This window comes from Excalfactoria chinensis, chromosome Z, assembly GCF_039878825.1.
Source record: "Excalfactoria chinensis isolate bCotChi1 chromosome Z, bCotChi1.hap2, whole genome shotgun sequence".
NCBI classification, from domain to species: domain Eukaryota; kingdom Metazoa; phylum Chordata; class Aves; order Galliformes; family Phasianidae; genus Excalfactoria; species Excalfactoria chinensis.
The window spans coordinates 33,767,840-33,790,661 of record NC_092857.1 but is presented as its reverse complement, the minus strand read 5'-3'; the positions used below and the strand labels follow the sequence as shown (position 1 = coordinate 33,790,661).

Genomic DNA, 22,822 nt, shown 5'->3' with positions numbered 1-22,822 from the left:
AGCATTTGAGTTTGTTAGTCATCTAAACATCATCCTGGTGTCAAATTGTCTTTCTCTAAATCCTTAAGACTCTCGTGGCAAATTCTCTCCTGGAACTTTTGCAGAAGAGGCTCACCCAAATATAGTAAAGGTTTTGAAAACAAGTATGTTTGTCCTCTAGTTAAGCATTGGCTCAGCTCTCTCGGTAGCACTGTCCGACGTGATCTGCAGCTTGGGGAATGTGCTTCGCAAGTAGGAGAGATTTCAAAGACCACCTGGGATTAGAAAACAAGTGTTCAGTTGGCTTGCAAGTACTTTCAGTTCGTCAAAGTGAAGGTTACATGGCTACCAGCTGCAAACTTAAAATGCACCCAGTAAGGAAATAAAAATGCCATGATAGAGGTGTTTTCAAAACTACTGCCGAAAGAACCAATGATTGGAAACCAATATCATGCAAAATCTATATTACAAGCAAACTGCTATGTTAGAATTCAAACATATTAGGAAGAATTGTGGTAACTTCTCTGTGGTTTCAAAACAAGATTTGATTCTGTAAAATATGTGTGGTCTATTTCAACCCTGAATGTGGCATTTGAAACAAAAGATAATTCTATGAAATCCTTTTTTATGTAATGAAACAGACCAGATGACTACAGTGATCCCTTCTGACCTTAAAAGCTACAATTTTCTGAATGGCATTTTCTCTAATATGACACTATACAGTCACTTTCCAGTAATTTCAGTTTGACTTTTTTTTTCCTGTCTTCTGTTGTTTTGTTTGCTTTGCTGGCTTTGCTTTTGTTTTGTTTTGTTTTGTTTGTTTTTGTTTCCTTCTTTCTTTTTCTTACTCCAGGAATTGGTCAAGGGGTTCCAGTGGTGGCCCTCATTGTGGAAGGAGGTCCCAATGTTATCTCTATTGTTCTGGAGTACCTGCGAGACACTCCTCCTGTTCCTGTTGTGATATGTGATGGCAGTGGTCGGGCATCTGACATACTTGCCTTTGGTCACAAATACTCTGAAGAAGGAGGGTAAGTCATTTGCTACTGAAGGCTAGTTCACATAATTGTGTGCCATGAGATGTACCATATGGACAAGTGCAACAAATTATCTTGAAGCTTCTGGTCAAGAGAAACATAGAACATGCATAATTATTTTCATTTTATTCAAAACTGGCTTCCAAAAGTTCTGTGATTGTAGCAGTGTACTACAATCCTCAGGTTTCATTCAGTCCTACATAAATCAGCATGTAAATACCAAATGTTAATATAATCTATTTTGTGTTTGTGCTGCCCTTTGGGCATAATTCTACACATCTGCCTGTACTCACACAACTGCTTTTACACTGATCTGCAATCACACTGTCCCAATTTTCACTGTAGACTCAAAATGCAGCAAGGATAGTGTTTAACATTTATTGTAGAAAATTCAAGTGTCTTTTTGCTGAATCAAGATTAAAATGTTCTTCATACTTCCTAACTTGCATGTTATGTCTGAACTCTTTTCTATTTTATTTTATTTTATTGTTCTCCCGTGCCCTATAAGTACATGTGCAGTCACAGAATCACAGACTGGTTGAGGCTGAAAGTGACCTCTAGAAGTCATCTGGTCCAATCCACTGCTCAGGCAGTTGTCCATGACCACATCCAGACAGCTCCAGACCATTTCTGAAGATGAAGGTTCCACAATTCTCTGAGCAACATTTGTCAGTGCTCCATCACCCTCACAGTATTTCCAGATATTCAGAGGAAGCCTTCTATGTTTCAGTTTGTTCCCAGTGCATCAGAGTATGCCAATGAGAAGAGCCTTGTTCCATCTTCTCTGCACCTTCCCTTCATGGTTCACATCACCTTGAGCCTTCACTTCTCTAGCCTTAACAGTCCCAGTTCTCATAGCTGGTGCTAGAGTAGAGATGCTCTACTCCCCTCATCAGTGTCTTGGCTCTTCACTGGACACCCTCAAGTATGCCTGTGTTTCTCTTGCTCTAGACAGCTGTGATCTGGACCCAGTACTCCAGGACTGGTCTCACTTGTTCTGAGTGGAGGGAACCCCTTGACGTTGACCTGCTGGCAGCAGTCCTAATGCAGCCTAGAATAATGTTCATCTTTTCTGCAAAGGCACCTTTCTGGCTTATGGTCATCTTAGTGACCACCAGGACTCCCAGAACCCTTTCTGCTAGGCTCCTTTTCAGCTGGGAGGCCTCCAGCATGTACAGGTTCCTGGGGCTGTTTCTCCCCAGCTGCAGGGCTTTGAACTTCTTGCTGCACCAAAATTTATGCCCTGGCAGGGACAGCTGCTTTCAAGACCTGCTGGGGTAACCAAGTTTGTCACTACTGTACTGGAGACTGTTCTGGTACACATTCACTTGTATGGTCTTCTTTATAACATACTGAACACACTGCTGTGTCTACTGGCAGTACTCTGTGTTCTTGACATAGTTCCCATGTAGACCTCTCCTAGGCACGGGTCAAAAGGCTGCTTGACACTCCACAAACAGTTGCAGGGGGTACCTGACACAAAAGTTTCAGACACCGTGGGTCAGCAGTAGCCAATCTCACCGGTTTTAATCTTTAACTTCCTCCTTGTGAACCAGCCTCCTTACCGCATCGTTACCTGACAGCAACAGATACCCTCAGAAGGATTCCAGGCATCCTGTGATGAACCTGGACCTTGTCCGCAGAAGTTTCCAAAGCAGAAACCAGAGATTACTACTCATAGTAAGAAAAAGAAAAAGAAAACAAGAGAAGGTTTAACAATTTTAGGACAAAACATAAAAACGGCACCAAACCCCCCCTCAGATTCAAATTACTAGGAGCTATTTCATGCGACTTCTCTAATTAGCTGCACTAATCTGATCAAGATTCAGTGAGAAGGGGGTCTTTTTTTTTTTTTTTTTTTTGTGAGTGTTAGATACGTGTTAGTGTCAGGAAGGATATATGTATTCACACCTACAATAGTTATGTGAATAATGAAATATAAACACATAAACACTAATATCTAGATCAAACGATATTGCATTGCCTGGAAACAAATGTGATTACAAACTTCTTCAACCTAAAGCTCCTAATTTTCCAGTAATACTAAAATCAGTTTTGTACTCAGGGTCATGCATCAGGAGTAGGTTAGTTTTTATCTGAATGTGTGAGAGGTTATTTCTCTGTTTTCAGTGGCCATTCTAATAATATATTTAACATAACCTTACTCAGAAACCTTACTCAGACATCTCCTTGCATGATATGAACCTATGCAGTTTCTGTATACCATGTCTGTATTCTGATGTCATCATGAAAAAGTAATACAGCTAGAACAGAATGAATGCAATTTATTTCATCATTACAACCTGTGATCTGTAAGAAAAACAAGTGAAACAAATACTGGTTGATAGAAGTACAGCAAGCAAGCCATTTGTTACCTGAGACACTCTAGTCCTGCTTCATTAAAGACGTTGTTCTCACTTGCCATAGCTCTTGTTTCTGTGGTGGTGCTGTTTCAGGTCATTCCTGAAATATTATCAAAGAGCCTTTTTGTTTCTGTTCACTCTGCACTAAATAGAATGCACAGGCTAGAAAATCTCTAAGGCAGTTTCTGTGTGCTTGCCCCACTTCTGAAAAAATCACTCGTAAGTGCAGTTATATTCTTGAGAATACCAAAAGCCTAACACCAATATTATGTATATTCATAAAAATATTCTACCCAAACAAATTGCAGTTCAGATGCAAATTGGGCATGTCTCTCCACTCACTCCTCTCTGCTTATATTAACCTAGATTTGAAAAGTGATTAGCAGTGTGAGGAGAATACAGAATAACTGGGACATTTGCTGACTGTGGCTACTAGCTTTTTCTTTCAGATACAATCTAAGTAGGTTACACAGAACTGTGTCTAATACACACTAAATGAAAGTAGCACATCCAATTTGTGTCCAGAATTTAATTCTGCAGTCCTCTCTGCAATCACACAAGTCTATTTTAATTCTGGCTGCTGGCTGCAAATCAGAGTCTTCTTCAAGACCCAGCGTATCTTCTCACTGCTGTGCACTAGATGTCTGATCTAAAGAATTCAGAATCATTCATGGTAGCAGCAGACTCAGCCCTTTGGCACTGATATTATCACATTATTTCAGTACCTTAAAATTGTATTCACTACAGACAAAAAATGGAATCATTCTCTGCATATACAATATATATGAGTGTATACATGTACTAAGCATGTCTGTACATTTGCAAGTTTATTTGCAAACTTGTTTCAAGGGATCACAGAACTATGCGTGGAAGGTGAAAAATAGCTCCCTTTGCTTGAGTTTCCATCACCAGTCCATCAGCAGCAATCCATCCTTTCAGAAAGATCCTTAGATCCTTGCTGAGCAATTTGCTCATCTGCCCAGAAGATCCTTTTCATTGGGTAGCACAGAGTTCTGGCATGCCTGCCTTCCCTCTTCATTGTTTGTCCTTCCTAATTGATTTTACATAGCAGAAGCAGAAACAATGTTTGATGTGACTAATGGTGTAGTATTCCTTTGTCTGTCTGCACATTCATGAGCAGGGAAGCTTTGTTTTTAAGCCTGATAATAGGCTTTCCTCCTGAAGATGTGGACATGTTACAAGTCTAAGGCTGATGTTGGGTGCATATTGTAGCTACAAGTAAGACTTCTTTGGGCTGCAGTGGAATGAGGCTGCCAGAACTGTGCGTGCCTTGACTTGGAGGAGATGCTCCTGTGACTTTGTGATGTGCTAGGAACAGTGATGAATAACTTAAAGGTGTCTCACATCTCTCAGAGAAGGTCCATCCAAATTTCAGGGGGAAGGAAAGACAGATAGAAAGTTTCCACTGAGCTGAGATTTGGGCATTATGGATATCAGTTATACAGTATTGGTGCAGGATGTTGTTTTTTTAAAAGTTTACCTTAACTATAATGCCAACAATTGCATATTACCTTGGTCTGAAAATCATTGAACAGAGTATTTAAGAACAGTATTTCTTCAGTGTTTTTTCAATACAAGCAAATAAACCTAATGAGTTCCCAGTACCATTTACATCTTAATAACAAACAAATTATATACCGTAGAAAACCTAAAGGAAGTCTTAATTGCAGTATTCCCTATGATATGACCTGGAAGATTTTTTTGGCTACTTATTGCTATTTTCCCTAATTTAAAGGTCAAATTCTACAGTCCCTGAAAAACTCAGTTTCTCAAATTTTCAAATACTGAAAATGTGTTGAAGTTTGGGAAAATAGGAACAATCTTAAGCACCCAAATTTGCCCCCCTTAAGGTCCCCACACTATGTAAGAGATTGTTCTAGTAGGTAGTAACTGTCCTTCACATACAGCTGAAGTATTTTTGACTGCACAATAAAGCATGCCTTCTCATTTCAATTTTTTTCCCCCTCAAACAGGAAATAAAACAATTGCAGTATAATTACTTATAGAGTCATTCAGTAATAGTTTTTAATCTTCAAAGATCTTACTAATTACATACTGAATTTAAAAGGAGAAAAATGAAATGCTGTGTTACAACTATATTGCTTCTTAGGTAAATATTTCCTTACAGAATGGGAATTACATGCAGTATTCAAATGCAGTCTCCCATCTGAATTTATAGCATATTAACTACTCATCAGTTCTCTTCCTGCAGGTATGAAACCCTTAAAGAATTCAGTTCAATGCCACAAAAATATACTTCTTGCCAAATGTTCATAAAGAAATAGGTAAAATATTCTCTCTGTTTTAAATGAGCAGCCTCACAAGAGAATCATTAAATATTGTGTTTGGATTGATCTGTCTCATCATCCACTGTAGCATAGCTTTTAGGCTTCATAACTGAAGTTTGTGACATAAATATCTTTCTTTCTAATTCAGAGTAGAGAAAATGTTGGGATGCTTTAAGCATAAAAGATCAGAATGGAAGTACAGTGTGACTCTTCTGTGTCCCTCATGATGACATTCTATTACATCTGAGTTGTTTTGTAAGATTTTTTCACATTGCATGCTTTCATATTACTGTTCTCTTGTATGAAAGCACCTTTCAGATCAAAACTGTATAGAAGCAGGTCATTTCTCTGCTGAAATACAACCATCTCTCAGATTGAAAGTCAGACATTCAATAAACACAGTCTGTGCAAAATGGTTTAAAAGAACCACCACCAATGAAGAGTTGCAAGTAACACGGATTCCTTATGAAAGCACCCCGATATTGTCCCCATTTAAATAGAATGAAGGAATAATTACATTTATGTTCTGTCTCTTCTCACTACAATTCTATGCAAAATATACAGATTTGAAAAGTATGAGAAATTCAGTCAGTCCCATGGAGTCAATGCACTACTGCATCTTATTTGCAATTCCAGTGAAAAAAAACAGCAGAGACTGTGGTCATATTACTAACGTATGGTGTGATTGTCTACAATGCTAACCATAATTAAAACAGAAAATCCCTTCAGTTTTCCATAGAGGACAGCAGGGAACTGTTTTCACATCACATTGATATTTTATGGATGCATTTTCTTTATCTCAAATAAAAAAATAAATAGAAAAAAGAAATAGCAAAAGAAAAGCTAAAAACAGATGGTGTGCAGTTCATTGAAAAGGAAGTGTATCAATTAGAGAATTTCAAAGCAATGTGATTACAAAACGTTTAGAAATCTATAATGAACTTATATTTGAAATTAGGTGATAGAAATTATGCTAGCATGTTGTACAACTCCAGTACTAAAAAGCTCTGGAGTGAAATGACTAATTTAGGGAGCTGGCTATGGACCAGATCTTTCACATCTCCTCCAGTGTTCCATGAGGCTGAAAGATTGTGATGTTACTGAGGAGAGTGTTTAATATCTCCTCATATGTTAGGCATGACTTCAAAAAAATTTCTGTCTGAGGTGTGAGGATGCCAAAATGCTGTCATCTCTCTTTACCAGATCAGCCAAAACAAGGAAGTTCTGCTTTGCTGTTTAATATTCCAGCATATCTTGTACAGAACTAGAATGTCACTTTGCTTACTTTGTCACTTCAACATTTTCAATTGTCCTCTAACTTGATCCAGAACATTTTTCTACTTTTTTTTTTCCTTTTTTTTTTTTTTCCCTGTGGTAAGATCATAAAGATCAGGTTTGATCTTTATATCAATTATTTATTCCTTAGGAAAAGTTTTAAAACAATCACTCATAGCTGCCCTTATTAGTGGATTCTTTTTCTAAAATTAAATGTAAAGTATATATGCTTCTTCCTTAGTTGCCAGATTTTTGAAAGTATTTATCTGAGTTCCATCAAAACATAAGCTATATAAGCAATCCTGCTTCTCTGGAAGTAAAACACAAGTGTTTTCCTGAGAATGATCTCAGGTATTTAGGGAATGAAAGAACAGGCTTTAGCTATGGGGAAAGTGAAGTAAGAGATCAAGTCAAATTGTCTGCCACATGTTTTGAGAAGGCAGGAACAATTTACCTGGGATATTACTGCCTTGGCAAATTATGTGTAATTCAGGGAATTACACCACCAAAATACTCCTAACAGGACATTATTGGTATGCTGCAATGTATTTTCTATACTGAAGCCTGCCAGAAAGATTATAAAAATGTTATCTTCTTCTGACACTACCTGTACTTAAATCTGAAGCACAGTTTTGTTAAGGTGAGAGTGTGCTAACGTTGCAGGAAGCCATAATAGTAGAGTTTCAGTCTGGTAGACTGGGGGATGTTGCTCATCAAGGGTTCATAGTCTGTGACAGAGGCTACTAATTGTACTGTTTCCCAAGTCACTGTTTGAGAATCTCCTGTGTTCTGGGTTAGACTTCTTGTCACAAGCTATCTCTTTTCCCTGAGCCTATTCTTAGAAATGTCTGATTTCCAGAAGTGTGTTATTCCACAATCCATAAGATTGTGTGCGTAGTAAACTAAGATTTCTTTGCACTGCAGATAAATCAACACATCACCTGTAAGTTACAGTTATTTTCCTCGTAGTGTTCTGTGAAATTATATCTTTTAGATGCATTGGATTTGGTCCCATTTACATATATTTTATTAGCCTGACACAGAATGAAAGAACCGTAGGATCACAGAGTCACAGAATCACAGTAGGGGTTGGAGAGAACCTCTGGAGATCACCTTATCCAAGCCCCCCCTGCAAAAACAGGTTCCCTACAGCACGTCATGCAGGAAAATGACCAGATGTGTTTCAAAATATCTCCAGAGAACGAGAATCCACAACATGCCTGGGCAGCCTGCTCCAGTACTCACCCTCACAATAAGCAAGTTCTTTCTCATGTTCAAATGGAACTTTCTGTGTTCCGGTTTGTGCCCACTGCCCCTTGTCCTATCACTGGGCACCAATGAACAACACCTGGCCCCATCCTCTTGACTCTGGCCCTGTAGAAGTTTTCAAGCATTGATAAGATTCATTCTCAGCCTTCTCTTCTCCAGGCTGAATGGTCCCACATCTTTCAACCTTTCCTCATAAGGACCCTAAAGAAAGATCGAGTACAAATAACACAACTGGCATTTTTTATTTGAGACTTTAAGGAATTAATGAAATATAGACTTGATATGATTGATTTCAATTTTTCAATTTACACAAAGCTCAGATTAGCTATGTGCACTTTTTACAGAAGATCTACTTCAAGATCTTTGTCTAAAACTGGCTGTAGAACTGAGGACAACTGAGGTTGGGAATGACATCAACAAGTTTCTGAGCAGTGGTACTGTGAAAGATGTGTTCCCCTGTAGTTAGGGAATCATTATTAATGTCTTTTTTTAAACTTAAACCATAAACTTTAATCATAGCTTTCATATGAAGTTTGCTTTTTGTGCTGTTTAAACTTACACGATGGTGGTATCTGGTAGCTTTAATTCAGGAAAGGAAAATAATGGCTGCTTAGGAAGTTGGAGGTGAGTCCTGAGGACTTCATTGATCTTTTGCTCAATGCTTATGAAAGTAAAATTGTCTTCCTTTAGATTGAGAGAAAGCTATTTTCTGAAACAAAACTTCATGTTTGGATTCTACACAGTAATGTGAGTTTCATCCCAGCATTCTTGGAAATGCTTTGTAAAATTTTTTCTTGCCTCAGGACTCTGATTTCAGATATTTCCAAATGTGTGGTTTTTCATACACTTCATATAATTTCCAAAGGAAATAAGACATTTATTTAAATTTATTTTTATTCTCTTCACTATATATTTTCAGGTAATTTGTTCTTCTGATCACTCTTTCTTTTCTTCTTTAGTTTGATGGTGGGATAATTAAACCATTTCTACATTTAATAATAGTTCCAAAAAAAAAAAAAAAAAAAAAAAAAGACTTCAGAAATTTTATACATGTGACCTACTAATCTGCAGTATTAGACTGAGGAGACCTAACTTAACTGTAAGGAATGAGCTTCTGGGTGTCAGCCTTTCCAAGTTGATTCTCTTTAACATGAAGAGAATCTAAATCTCTGCCTGTGCTCTGACATCTTGTTTTGTGTTCTTATATGTTTGTAACATTTCTCATGCCATACAGAATAAGGTTATGTTCCTTATATCTCCACATATAAAATTCCCTGCTACCAGCTCTCACTGCCACCTACCAAGAAGGTTGTTGTATCCACTGAAGTTATCATATGTTCCCTATTTGAGAGAGAAGTAGGTCACACTGCAGGGGGAAGGAATGCTCACACAGAGCTGCAAATGCATTATTACTGCCTCTTCTCTATCCCAGGAAATAATACATTTGTGGCCATACTGCTCCTCAAAGAAAAGTGGAAGTGCTTGTATAGACTCTTCCTTCAAGAGGAGTCTGTAATGGAGCAAGAAAGAGTGGGAACAACCAGGTGTAGAGAGAACAGTAATCCACGATGTGGTCTAAAAACCTATATTACTCATTTTAATTCATAAAGGTTAACATATGTCATGTCTGCTGCTTTGTAGAAGTCCTCAGCAGATACACTTAGTGTCACATTCAGAGAATGAAGAACATATGTACCATTTGCCAGGGTTCCTGTATTCTCTTGTGCAACATTATACTTCTTTCCCATTCCCACTTCCTTTCCCATTTCCATTCCTATTCATTGTCTCACCTAAGGACACATTTGCAGTAGACAGAAAAAAATTGATATTTAAATTGTATTTCAAATTCCATCATGTAAAATATTTCCTGCAGTCTCATTCTCACTTCTTTGCTCCAGAAAGGTACAAGTGACCCATACAGCATCAATTAAAGAGGAGTTTGGTTGTTGTTCTTCCAAACAGTTGCTACAAGTCAATACTCGCTTCTACATACTGTGATACATCTAGTAGCTCTTTTCAGCTGCTGCAGAACTAAATCTTTTTTTAACTTCTGTCATAAAATACTAGGCATGAAGATTTTCTGTTTTTCTTTCCACCAGATGATCAACATGGACTTATCCTCTACAACATTCTAACTCTACTTGTTAGAAACAGTAAATTTTCAAAACCATAATGTTTTTAGTTGAGAAAACTACCATAGTGTAGGAGCTTTCATATATGAAAGGATTGTGTTTTAATTAGACCTAATAATTTGTAAGACGGTAAGTACTATAATGTTTCACCAAGAGTGGTGCTGCAGAATAGACTTTCCAATATCAAGGTCTGTTTTTCAAATTCTAATATTCTATATAGTATTGTTCTTTCTGCTGTTGGGCCTTTATTTTTGCAAGTAAGAATTTTAGCACTGGGGATGAATGCAGAAGTGGTTGTTCTTTAAAATTCTGGAAGATCAGCATACACAAAAACAAAATGACTTCTATGAGTGGATTCAAGAACAAAGTAGGTTTTTTGTGTGTTTTGTTAGCTGGGCCTGTGTAGCATCAAAAATGCTGACAACAGTAATGTACCCAGTTTCTTAGAATGAACTAAGAGTTCATTTCTGCTAATTCACTGATGGGAAGAGGTCTGCAGTTTGCCAAGAAGTGCTAGTCTCCCTCAAATCCAGACTGTTTAAAGCCCTGTTTAAAAGATGACTGATCAATGACCATAAGGAGATATACCACTGTCTTGTACAGGCTTTGCTGTACTTGGAAGTGAAATCAGTGTTTAAATGACTGTTCCCTGCTGCAGTGCGTTCAACTGCATCGAATGATACCTTAAAACTGTGGCTGTTCATCAGGGCTTTAAAAATGTTACTTCTGTATGTGTTGTATGTGGGAGCGTAAGCCATCAGGTTATGTAAAACGTAAAGCTTTCTTTTGGGATACCCACTCGTCTAAAAAGAAAATAATAATAATATATATAAAGAAAAAAAAAAATAATAATCAGGTGGGTTCATTCATGTCACATGTCAGTGTGTTTTTCTTGTTTTTGTTAGGAAATCCCACAGAGCTGATCCCTTGAATAACCTGTCATTCAATGTGTGGGAACTGAAAGAAAAACTTTGGAGATGAGAGACCTCTACATGGCCTACATGTTTTTCTAGTAGTATTTTTCAGTTTGACTCTGATGCTTTCAGCAATTCCTATCCTTCAAACCTAAACAACCAAAACAACCTGTGATGTTCTGTTATCTAACTCCTATTTGTTTCACCCTTAGCTGAAGTTAAAATATTTCCTTGTGTCTGATTCAGTAGCTTTCTTCTTTTGTTTTAATTTCAGACTTATTAATGAGTCTTTGCGGGACCAGTTGCTAGTTACCATCCAGAAGACTTTCACATACACTCGAACCCAGGCACAGCACCTCTTTATTATCCTCATGGAATGCATGAAGAAGAAGGAGCTGGTATGTTTACACATTATGAAGGGGCAAAGATAGAGTTTAATGCATTGGTTTGATTGAGCTTTTCAGATGCTCAATCTGTTTTTCTATTTGAGGTATTTCTTAAATGCGTTGACTCTTAATGATATTATTCTGAATGATAATGATTTTTGTTTGCTTTAATCTACTGTTGTAGATTGGATGTAGTGATAAGTCCAATAGATCTGCTCACTTTGTTAATTCCTTTACATTTACTTTGACAGGGCAAAATGTGGTATATAATCAATAATAGCATATGGAAATTTTTATGTCTCAGTCATCCTTAGGCATATTGTGATTCAAATTCAACCCTTCTCAACTACAGAAAATGTAACAAGGTTTTGTTTATGTGTCACTAGGACCATTTTTTAAGGGCACTGTAGAGTAGCATGAATATCTTTATACTTTTCTATTATGGAGAAGGCAGTAAAAGTGAACAGCTTGTCTCCAAAGTTCTCATTCTGCAGGGGCAAGAGTGTCCATTTACACATACCTATACTTGCTTGCAGAAGATAAGACCTCTCAACAGTTTCCAGGACATCCATGAATGTACTGTTGTGGAAGCAAAAGCAAAATCACATTTTAAAGTTATTGGGATTAAATTCCCGTACTTTTATTATTAATAATGAAACAAACTATCTGGAAAGTCATCCTTCCCATTTGTAATTTTATTCTGAGATTTGTTTTCAGTTCGTATTGCAGTGTCCTGGAATTCCAGGTTGATTTTAGCCTGCCGCTTGTTCTATAGGATAACAAGAGGATATGAGGATATTTTACAGAAGTTCGGAATTCTGAAACCATTTGAGCTTTTTGTGACTTCATCTTCAACAATGCCTTTTAGTTTCAGTTGAAACTGAATGGCTGAAATAAGGGTGAAGGGAGAGTAAAAGGGAAGGAGAGAGGAAGGCAGGATGGAGAGAAAAAGAGAGATGAAATTATCAATAGGAGAAGAATGCAGTTCTGGATTGTTCAAGATTCCTAAACAAGAACATGTCAGACTTTGAAGAACCTTTACTCCTACAGAGTTAAATGTGAAATTTTAATTTGTAGCAATCATGTCAATAATTTTATCCTGTGCAAGTTTATGTCTTTGTTACAGATTTATCTGTAGACATGTAACCTATCTCACCATGGATATTCTTTACCTATGTGTCTTGTGAAGAGCTATCATCCAGGGCATGATTTGCCCCTGATTGGGTGTTTTGAACTGTCATTTCTTAACACAAACCCAACCATATTTAAAAGAACACATGAAAGCACGTGCTCCTCTCTGATATTTTAGCTCTATTCATAGTGTTATTTTTAACAGCATTATGCTAGAAAGATTTTATGTCTAAAATGGGATTGCTAGAGGTTGCTGTCTCTTGTGAGAGCTCAGGAGCAACCAAATTGATTATGGCTATGTAACTGATCATTTCCCTAAGTTCATGGGTTCTGTGTGCTTTACTACCGGACTCTGAAGCTACTGAACTCACAGTCATCATAGAAAGCTCTGTGAGAGCAACTGGTGATATCACAGTATGCAGGTAAAGTACTATAGCATGCAGTAAAACAGATAAGTACAAACAGGTACAGACAGGGAAATGGTCTTAATATACAGTACATAAATACCGATAAATTGCAGCTGTGAAGAGAAAATGTGAAAAGAGAAAAACATAATTTAGTCTCTGAAAAGGGATGCAAAGCTGTCTTGGAAAATAAATTTTTCTACTCTACCTATTTAGATTGCACAAAAAGGCTGCAATCTCTTTTTTAAATCTGACATAAGTATAGTAGGAAAAATGTAATCATAAGAAATAATGGACGCTTTATAGGAAATCAGACTTTTCAAGTTCTGAGCATCATTATTAGATGTCTAATATTTCATTGTAAGAGTAAGTTTGTTTGATGAAAAATGTGAGTACCTAAGATATATGGGGAGACAAGACCATAGCAGATGAGAAATCGAAGTTGCCTAGATTTGCAAGACAGAAATTTCCACTAGTCTGTTTAATGAGTAGTTTTGTTTAGATTGTAAACTTAGTTGTCTTGGTGTTGTGTGCATCTGTGTTTGTATTCAGAAACATATTTGGACAACAGGCTTAATAAGATACATAGTATAAAAGTCTCTTTCAAGTGAAGTAGACTGTGTGTAACTGTAGAATACAAAGACAGAAAAATAGCTTGCATATAATTCTCTGTTTTTACTTCTTAATTTTAATTCTTAAAAATATTTACCCAGAGAATCCCTAAAATAGAAGCAGGAAAGCTTACTAAAGCTAGAGGGGCAGGAAACAGTGTTTTAAAGTCCAACCAACACTTTTTCCTAGAAGAACTATAAACCTGCTGCTGCAGCTCTTGTGAAGCTGAAACAACCTATTAGTCCAAAGGCACAGTGAAATTGGATTCTGTATTTATTAAAATAAGAAAGAGGAAAGGAGAGAGAGATAGCCTTCAAGAGTGTGTTCTCTTGTTTTATTGTGAAGTTACCCCTCACAATACAAAGAGCAGGTGAACATGTAGCCCAGGGACTCTGCTCTGCCTCATCAGCTGGGGAGGCAATGCCTCAGAGAGTAGAATAGTAAAAAATTTGCTTCACCTGATAGGGTCTGTAAATATGTAGGACAGTTTTCCTTTCTCCAGCTGTGCAAGTGAGTATGTATTTGTCTCTCAGTAAATAAATTAGCTTTACTGTTTGCCCTTGAAAACAGTAATTCTGGCTTCTGAGTTATCTGACAAAGGCATGCTGCTCCGCTCTTTTAAAAGCATTGAATCATTCTGAAGCTTAGACTGGCATATTGCTGGAGTGCTGTGTTCCCAAGTCACAATGTGTATTTCTCAAAAGTCAGGATGTACTCTCCAATGAGCAGATTAGGTCCATCTGGAAAGCAGAAAGAATAGAAAGAGGGAAGCTTGTTTGGGCCGACTTTGGGAAAAAAAAAAAAACACTTTGGCAAGCTGGAAAGGAGCATGTTACTGAAAACAAACACACTTGTTGTATCTATGTAGATTTTTCATAAAGATAATGCATCCTGAATAGTGACAGTTAACAGAAAAGTCCATTTTTTATGCCTTAGTAATCAAAAAACATCACGTTAATTGTGTGCTACCTGCTGATTGAGTTTGTATTCTTATTGCTAACATGACAATTGTCTGCTAAACATATTTCCCTAAATATTTTAAGATTCTCTGCCTACAGTAACTGAACTAACAGGGTTTACAGAAGGAGCATATTGGCAGTGGACATAGGTTTGCATGCACCTGTGAATTCCTGGAGATCATTCATGCATTGAGCCCACAAGTGCAATTTGACCATGTAGATTGCTCTGAAGGTAATGCCTTCTATTTATTTCCCTGGAAACTACAACTGTTGCTAGGAGCACAATAAAACTCTTTGATATAACAAATTCTCAGCTACAAAAAGTATTTTTTCCAACATGTTTTGTATAGTAATGATGATCTTGAAGGTCTTTTTGAACCTAGATGATTTACAATTCTCTATACTAGCTACAAAACACACAGCATGCTTTTGTGCTTTTAATCTGGATGTGCAGGCTCAGAGAATTAGTATTAATATTCTAGTCAAATATCTTCGGCAAGTGTTTAATAACAGACATGTGGATATGTTCTGAATTAAATATCAGATAAATCAAATGGACTTTTAAGAAGTTACCATCTTATTTTCACTTTATAGTCCTTGAGGGTTGGAATGTTCATTCTAGCCCATTTTTTAAAGAAATCAAGTTTCATAAACAAATTAAGATTTTGTCATGTTGATGAAGTCTTTCTTATACAAGAGATAGAAAAGGGAGAGGTGGATTGTCAAACAGTAAAACTCATTATTCCTGCAAGAGTATAATTGCTGTGAACAGCATGTAATCTGGCAGTATCTGGAGCAACAGAACATCAAGTAGCTGATAGTCTGCAGGTTGCTGGAACAACTCTCACCCATGGAACGTTATGTGAGATTTCCAATTTGAAGTGTCCTGGTGGTTATTAGTCCTCTGAGCTCAAATGGAGGGGCTGTACCTCTTCAGCAGAAACTGTGGTAACTCTCCTAATTGTGGTGAAATTTAAATCTCCTGTCCAGTCAGTTCAGATCAATGCATCTGGACAAGAATTTAGGCCTACGTTTGTAAGTGTTAAGACTTTACAGGGTAGTTTTTCATTCTGTAAGCCTTATTTGATTCCTTTTTGCTGAGGAGACAATACTATATTTTATTTCTCCAGCTGCCAAGAAGGCAGCTGAAGTTATTTGCGCTTTGCCATTGACTCCTTAGATAACTAAATCTGCACTAGAGCCAGAATATATAGAGTATATATTTCAGAAACTTTGAGAATAATTTCAACAAGCAAAACAGCTACTTACCTCAAAATAAATAAATAAATAAATAAGACGAAGGCAGCTGTTGTAGCTGTTGCATCACACTGAAGCCTTGGGAAGCTTTTGATCCTAGCAGCTGCTTCTCAGCTGCTGGCAGATGAGACCAGTCTTCTGCAGTCAGAAGGGGCAAATATGTCAGACCAACTGTTGAAGCAATTTATTTATTTGGTTATTTAGTTATTTGATCCATCCTAGACAATTATATGTCTTCTTCCACACAAGCCTGCAAAGATTAACTGTCATTTTTAACATCAGCCACCTTGAGGACTGCAGAAAATAACTAATCTACTATTTACATTCGCATTCAGTAAATAGGCATTTTCTCACTTATTTGGTGCATGCTGCCTGCACGGTTGTCTCATGTGGAGTTACCTTGTAGATACTAATGTAGCTTTCTACTTAAATTTAGAGCTCCTTGCAGATTTAGTATTTTGTTGCCTGGTTTCTGTGCATTGTCACAACATTATTGTAATCCTGAATACAGAATAGGTGTGCACATGCATCATTTACAGTGGAGCAGCTTGGGTGCCTTTATGCTGTCAGACCATTTGAGAAGGTGTTGCATGGAAAAGCAAGAAATTTAGATTTAAAATGAATCAAGAGGACCAAACCTTAATGCTGTAGCTATCCAGCCAACTCACTACGCTTCTCTGTAAGATCAACATTAGAATACATAATCTGAGTATGTCTTACAGACGATGTTTAATACAATAACCTGTCAGACATAATTTTTCAGAATACACAGCAGTGAGAATGGACAAATTGGAATTTCAGTCACTTAAAGAAATGGAATATTAGGTCTATCCATCTCACTGGTGAGCTTTTTATTAAACTTTGTCTTGAAATAAAGTTCAGTTTTACAGTAGTTAGTATCCTTGAGCAGGAGAAGGATTGTGCATTAAATTGTCTAAGTGAAAGCACAGAATGACACTGGGTTACTTGACTGTTTTTCACAGAACTTATACTACCAAAGCTTGTTAGCTTTAGCAGGAGAGCAAAGATACTGCAGACCCAAGGCTAGGTGCCAAAAGAGGCTTATTAGTTCAATAGTAACGTGTCATAAGGCTGTGAGTTGCTTCCCAATGCTAAGTTCCCAGAATGAGCTAATGGGACTTGTGTGAGGACAGAGATCCACAGGCGTGGGCCTCTTTCAGAAGGTTAGAAGCACACATAGAAGTTGACTCTCATCTCACTAGTCCACAGCATGGGTGCCTGTTTAGTCAGAAAAGTTCTTTCTGGGAGAAATACTAGTTTTTGGTGCTACATGGCAGCTAAGTACACCAGTAGAAACTTTATTCAGGCTTCTCCTTAGTATATGCTGGAACTGAAGAACTGAACATTCCTGTATCACCCGTGGATCAATATTTTGGGATAAAAAGGGGGACCCTGTATACTCCAGTATACTCTAGTATACTAGGGTTCAATTTGACGTAAGTCCTACTACTTGGGTTTCAGACAACAAAACCTAGACAGAAAAGCTTTATTGTTTTAGTCACTCTACTACTTTCATCCCTTTCAGCCTATTAAAGTCACTGCAGTTTTAGAAGTAATTCTATAAAGATAGGTTGATATGGTGTCTTGCCAATGCAAGAACCCACTGGTTAGTAGAAGAGATGGAGAAAGTGAACAACAACATATTTAGTCCACATTTCTTTGCTGGGTCAGTGCAGTGGAAGAGTTGAATTATAACAATTTGTGAATGAAAATGACTGTCAAAAGCATTTCTCTCTTCCTGATTCTCAGACAGTACTCACACTGCAAGTCTGCACAGAAACACATCTGTGTTTATCTTCACAATCTGCTGATGTGCACAGCCCAGCAACTTAAAGAAAAATATCTAAAATTCTTTTCCTCTTCTTATATTGTGACTTGGAATTTATGTTTATTCATATTCCTTCAACTTTAAAATCAGGAACTGGTACGCTGTCTGTACAGAGTGATGAATGGCCTAATGTAACAACAGTGTGAAAACAAAATGGAAGAGCATTGTTTTCAATATTTTACTGCCAAAACCTACTTTAAATCATAATTCTACTGGAAAATAAACATATTCCATTCCAAATGATTGGCAGCGCTGTTAGGCTTAAGAAGTACGTAAGTTTTCACCCAAGGAAAATCTGTGACTTTTCCATAGCCTTCTCTGTCAGCCATTAGGGGCTGACAGAGCTGTCTCAGTCTGAAACTAAAGTCTGAAACTACCAATTACAGGGAGAGCCAAACACTGACAGTAATTTATGTCAAATGAATTTTGTGCACCTACATGGCTTCTCATTTGCAGAATTGCTGCCTTTCTTATAAGCACTGATTTTTTCTGTTCCTTGCTTCTTACCAGACAATGAGTCTGTGGCAAATTATTGGGTCAGAGAAAAATGTGAAGCATTGCAGTGCTGCCACAAAGCATAAGAAAATGTAAAATATATGAAACTTTGCAGACCACATTCAAATTTCTCCCCTCGTGTGTCCACAGCCTCTGCTCTCCTCACTTGAAAGTTTCTTTCTTATTCCTCAGTATTCTGAGTATTATTCTTATTTGGCCACCCTCTTTCTTTCTCAGTATTATCCATCTCACCTGCTCACTTTGATCTTTGCTATGCTTCCACATCAAGCAGCTTTTCCCCGGAGCCAAACAGGATTATTTACTGCAAAGAAGAAAGAAATGTTTTCCAGTATTATCTGAGCCCTTTTGTCGCTTTGCACAACTGACCTCCTTTAATGTTTTGTTTTACTAAGCACTCATTTTTCTTTTCAGGGGAATTTTCCTCTGAAACATTCAGGTAGGCCTAGCTAAATTAGAAATGTCAACATGTGCTCTAGAAGGAACAACGTGTTTTGCTGAACTTGTTCTCTCAAACAGGGGAGTTTCAGGTTATATTAACAGCCGTATCTGTTTGGCTGGTTGTTTTTTGTAGTTGTTGTTTTGTCATTGCTTTGTTGTTTTGGGGTGGTCTTTTTTTGTTTGATTGATTTTTTGTTTGTTTGTTTTTTGTTTTATTTATTTGTTTGTAGAGAAAGAGGTGTTTTTTTCTGATCCAGATGCATACAAACCATTTGTGTGTTTACCATAGGTAAGATTTAATTACATTCAAAAAATGAGTGGAGATAGATAGACAGAAGGAAAGAAAGTCACTTCTAATTATTTTAAATCACTCTGTATTTTCTCCTGATGTGACAGTGAAATGACAGTGAAGAAAAAATCTGTCTCTAAAAGCATGAATAATTTGCAGCATTCTTCAGTAGCTATGAATACAGGAAGTAAAGAGCGTGTTGTTGGCTGCATTCTCTCTTATCACTCTCACTCTGCTTTTTCTTCTGTCTTCAGCTATCCATTGTCTAGTCAGCAGGCACTGTCAGTCTGAGGTGTAGACAGTGATATTTCTTCTTTATCTCTTGACTCTGTGACAGAGTATAAAATGCTTCTCAGTGCAAAGGTGCATTCGCCCTGCTTATTTGATGTTGCTAGCTCTCTCTCCAAACAAATACCAAAATCTCTCTATATATATTTCAGATTTTAACTCTCATGCTGAAGTGGCTGATATTAACCTTACTGTAAAAAAAAAGTACTCACTGTAATAGTACATTTTAACAATACTAACAGCAGCCTGGTGCTGTGTAACTATTCACATTCAATCCTCAGCCCTTATACAGTCCTGTTTAATTTTCAGAATATGTCCTAGAAAGAAGTGGTATGTTGGTTGAGGAAGAGAGGGCTTACTTTTGTTTAAAGGAAGCATTAAAAGAGGAACCAAATACTCTGATAGTTAGTAATAACCTTTTTGTCCTGTGATTATTTTCACCAAATGCTGCTTTGAGCTGTTGCAAAGTATTTCCTTGAGATGAATTCCCTTCCCATGACCCAGAAGATTTCCAATTAATGATGGCAGTGACTGCCTGCTGCCCTAGCTACAGCTCTCATTCTCCTTCTAGAGGTAAAATCAGCTTCATACAGTTACAATATGAACCTGTTTGTGTGGACCAGTTCATACTAAGTAAATTTTATCATTTTACATATCTAAGTAGGCCTGAAAACAGCAAACTGTTGCAGAGCTATGCTGGCTTAATGAGAAATATAGAAAATAGAGCATATTCTAGTGCCAAGAATTTTCCTATGGGTCTCTATGAATTGCTTGTCAGATGATTTCATTTGCTTCAGTCTGTCTGCCTCACACTATCCTGCTCTCTCTCTATATCTGTGCTTCATCCAAATTTGTAAGGGACAGAAGTGCAGGCAGTTACGAAGAAACTGGGCAGGGGACCAGGTTCTAAGAATACAGAAGTTTCACAATTAGGATATCACAACCTACATCACAACCTGCAACATCTGTGTCCTCCTAAGCATCTCAGTGCCCTCACCCCTCCAGGCCTTGTCTTGCTTATGACTTCACATGCTTCTGCTTGACAACATCTTCCATTCTCAGCATCTATTAGATACGTGTTTTCTTAGCTGATCTTATCATTTTGCAGCTCCCATTTAAAGAGATACAGATGCATATACTCATAGTGTCATGGAATTATAGACTCATTTGAGTTGGAAGAAGCCCTTAAAGGACAAGTCCCACTCCTCTGCCATGAGCAGGGACACCTAGATGTAAATCAGCATGCTCAGAGCCCAGTCTTGCCTGACAAGAGAAGAGTGCTCATCGCATACTCACAGCTATGATCTGTACTTCTAAGGCAATCGTACATTTACATGCACACTGAACTTGTGAAATCCTAGATGTCAGCAAAAGATCTGTGTCTCCCCATGTGTCACTCATTTCTGAAAGTCTGGTTCATATTTGCCACTCTCAGTTAAAATAGAAGTGCTTGGTTGTGTCCATGGAAGAACAGTGTTGTAACACCATGAAGTTAAACAAAAAAGAGGATGCATGATGCTAGGTTAAACTGACCCTACTGTGGAAGAAACTGCATAGAGCAAAGGAAAAGGGAAATTCAAAGAAATCGGCCAAATAAGAATGAAGCTGATACTAAATAGACAACAAAGCTGTTTTATTAACTGCTATTATTGAAGAGTTTCAGATCAGATAATCTTTCCTTTTACTCATCTTTCCACCCACACCACCACATCACACCTCACTCTCCATCACTTTCTGTCATGCTGCTTTTTTCTCTGCTTCCTTATTTGCTTTCTACCTGCCTTGCCTGAAAAGTAGGTTACTACCCTGCTGGACTGTAATTATTGCTGACAAGGAGCACAGTGTGCCGCAATCACTGTGCTTGCAGAGAAGGTCTGTTTTAGCTCAGTGATTTCCTATAGCAAATTTTCTTAGGGAGAATGAGGACACAGCTAGGCTTGCTTTTTTGTTTGTTTTTTCCTGGATTTTAATCCTGTTCACATTAAGGTATTTGAGTAAAATCAGAAATGAGATAGAGGAAAGCCCATCCCAGGGATTTTTGTTGTTGTTGTTTTGATTTTGTTTTTTGTTTTTTTCCTGCTTTTAAGGGAAATTCATTTCACAGAGGCAGAATTAGCAGAGCTAAATGAGAGTTTTTCTCCTGTAATGTGGTACCTCCATTTTTTCCTTCCATTGTCGAACTAAAACAACATTTTGCCTGGTGGATCTCAAACCTTCACCTACTGAGAAGAGCATATCAGAGCTGGTGATCCCCCCCTCCCACTTCCCCATCTTCCTTCCATACTTATGAGATATATACTTACATGAGAGGGTCCCCTCTCTGATAAATATGAAATTCAGTCTCACACAAACACAGGAGCACAAAGTATCTGCTACCTACTGAAGTTTACTATAGATCACCATTGGCAGACCAAAAGGAATACATACTTTAGAACTAAGTAGAGTCTGTATGGCCCTTAGCACTGCTTTTGTAATTTGTTGGGATTGCCTTTACTGATGACTTGATTTTTGCGTGCCTCTTTCAGTTGTGTTTTCATCTTAAGATTTAAAACTCTTTCTTCAGTACAGTGCAACACAGTCTTTTATTTGTAAGAGATGTTAACGTCAACTGTATTGTATTTGTAAGGAAAAGAGAAAAATATATAGTAAAAAAAAATGCTTGAGCTGCTATTGAAAATCACACTTGTTCACTGAGATGCCTCAGGCAATTACCTGAAAAACTCATTTCAAGCCAATAAATAGCATGAACACTGAGGAAGAAAAGGAGGAAAACAGGAAAAAAAAAAAAAAAAAAAAAAAAAAAAAAAGAGAGAGAGAAAAAAAGAAAAAGAAAAAGAAAAAGAAAAAGAAAAAGAAAAAGAAAAAGAAAAAGAAAAAGAAAAAGAAAAAGAAAAAGAAAAAGAAAAAGAAAAGGGAAAAGAAAAAGAAAAAGAAAAAGAAAAAAAAAAAAAGACCAAGCCCCAAAAAACGTTCCTCTAAAATAATTGAGTTCAGCATCAACAATTGAAACTACTGGCTACATGGAAGTAATAATATGGCCCAAAACCTTCTGGGAAAAAAGGTGTAGTTGGTTTTGGGATGGGGTGTTGTTTTTTTATTCCTCTTTGAACAGACATTGGTTTCTGATTAAAAAAAATAATAATAATTGTTAAAGTCAAATGGTAGTTCTTTCTACCAAAATTTTATTAAGAAAAAAATAGGAAACTATTTTGTAGATGCAGTTTTAATCAGATCAGCATAAAGAACATTTATCAGCTCAAGTTAGTCTTCCCTTTTTCACAGCAATGCAAAAGAATGGCTAGGGTTAGTCTGACTACCAATGCATCTCTCCTCTTTTTCTTTTGCTAGTCTTAAGCATACATAACATTTAGTCTTAGTGTTTTGGTTTTAGTAGTTTAATGGCCTGTATTTCATATGC

The 22,822-nt window shown here is 37.2% G+C and overlaps 1 protein-coding gene across 4 annotated transcripts in view; it reads left to right on the top strand.

The window, feature by feature from the left end:
* The window catches only part of TRPM3 (transient receptor potential cation channel subfamily M member 3), a 123,658-nt gene that overhangs the window by 31,282 nt on the left and 69,554 nt on the right, over positions 1-22,822 (top strand). For all 4 annotated transcript variants that reach the window (XM_072360616.1, XM_072360614.1, XM_072360617.1 and 1 more), the window contains exons 6-7: positions 833-1,007; positions 11,550-11,673. In XM_072360616.1, the coding sequence (XP_072216717.1) occupies positions 833-1,007; positions 11,550-11,673 (299 nt within the window). The remainder of the gene's footprint in view (positions 1-832; positions 1,008-11,549; positions 11,674-22,822) is intronic.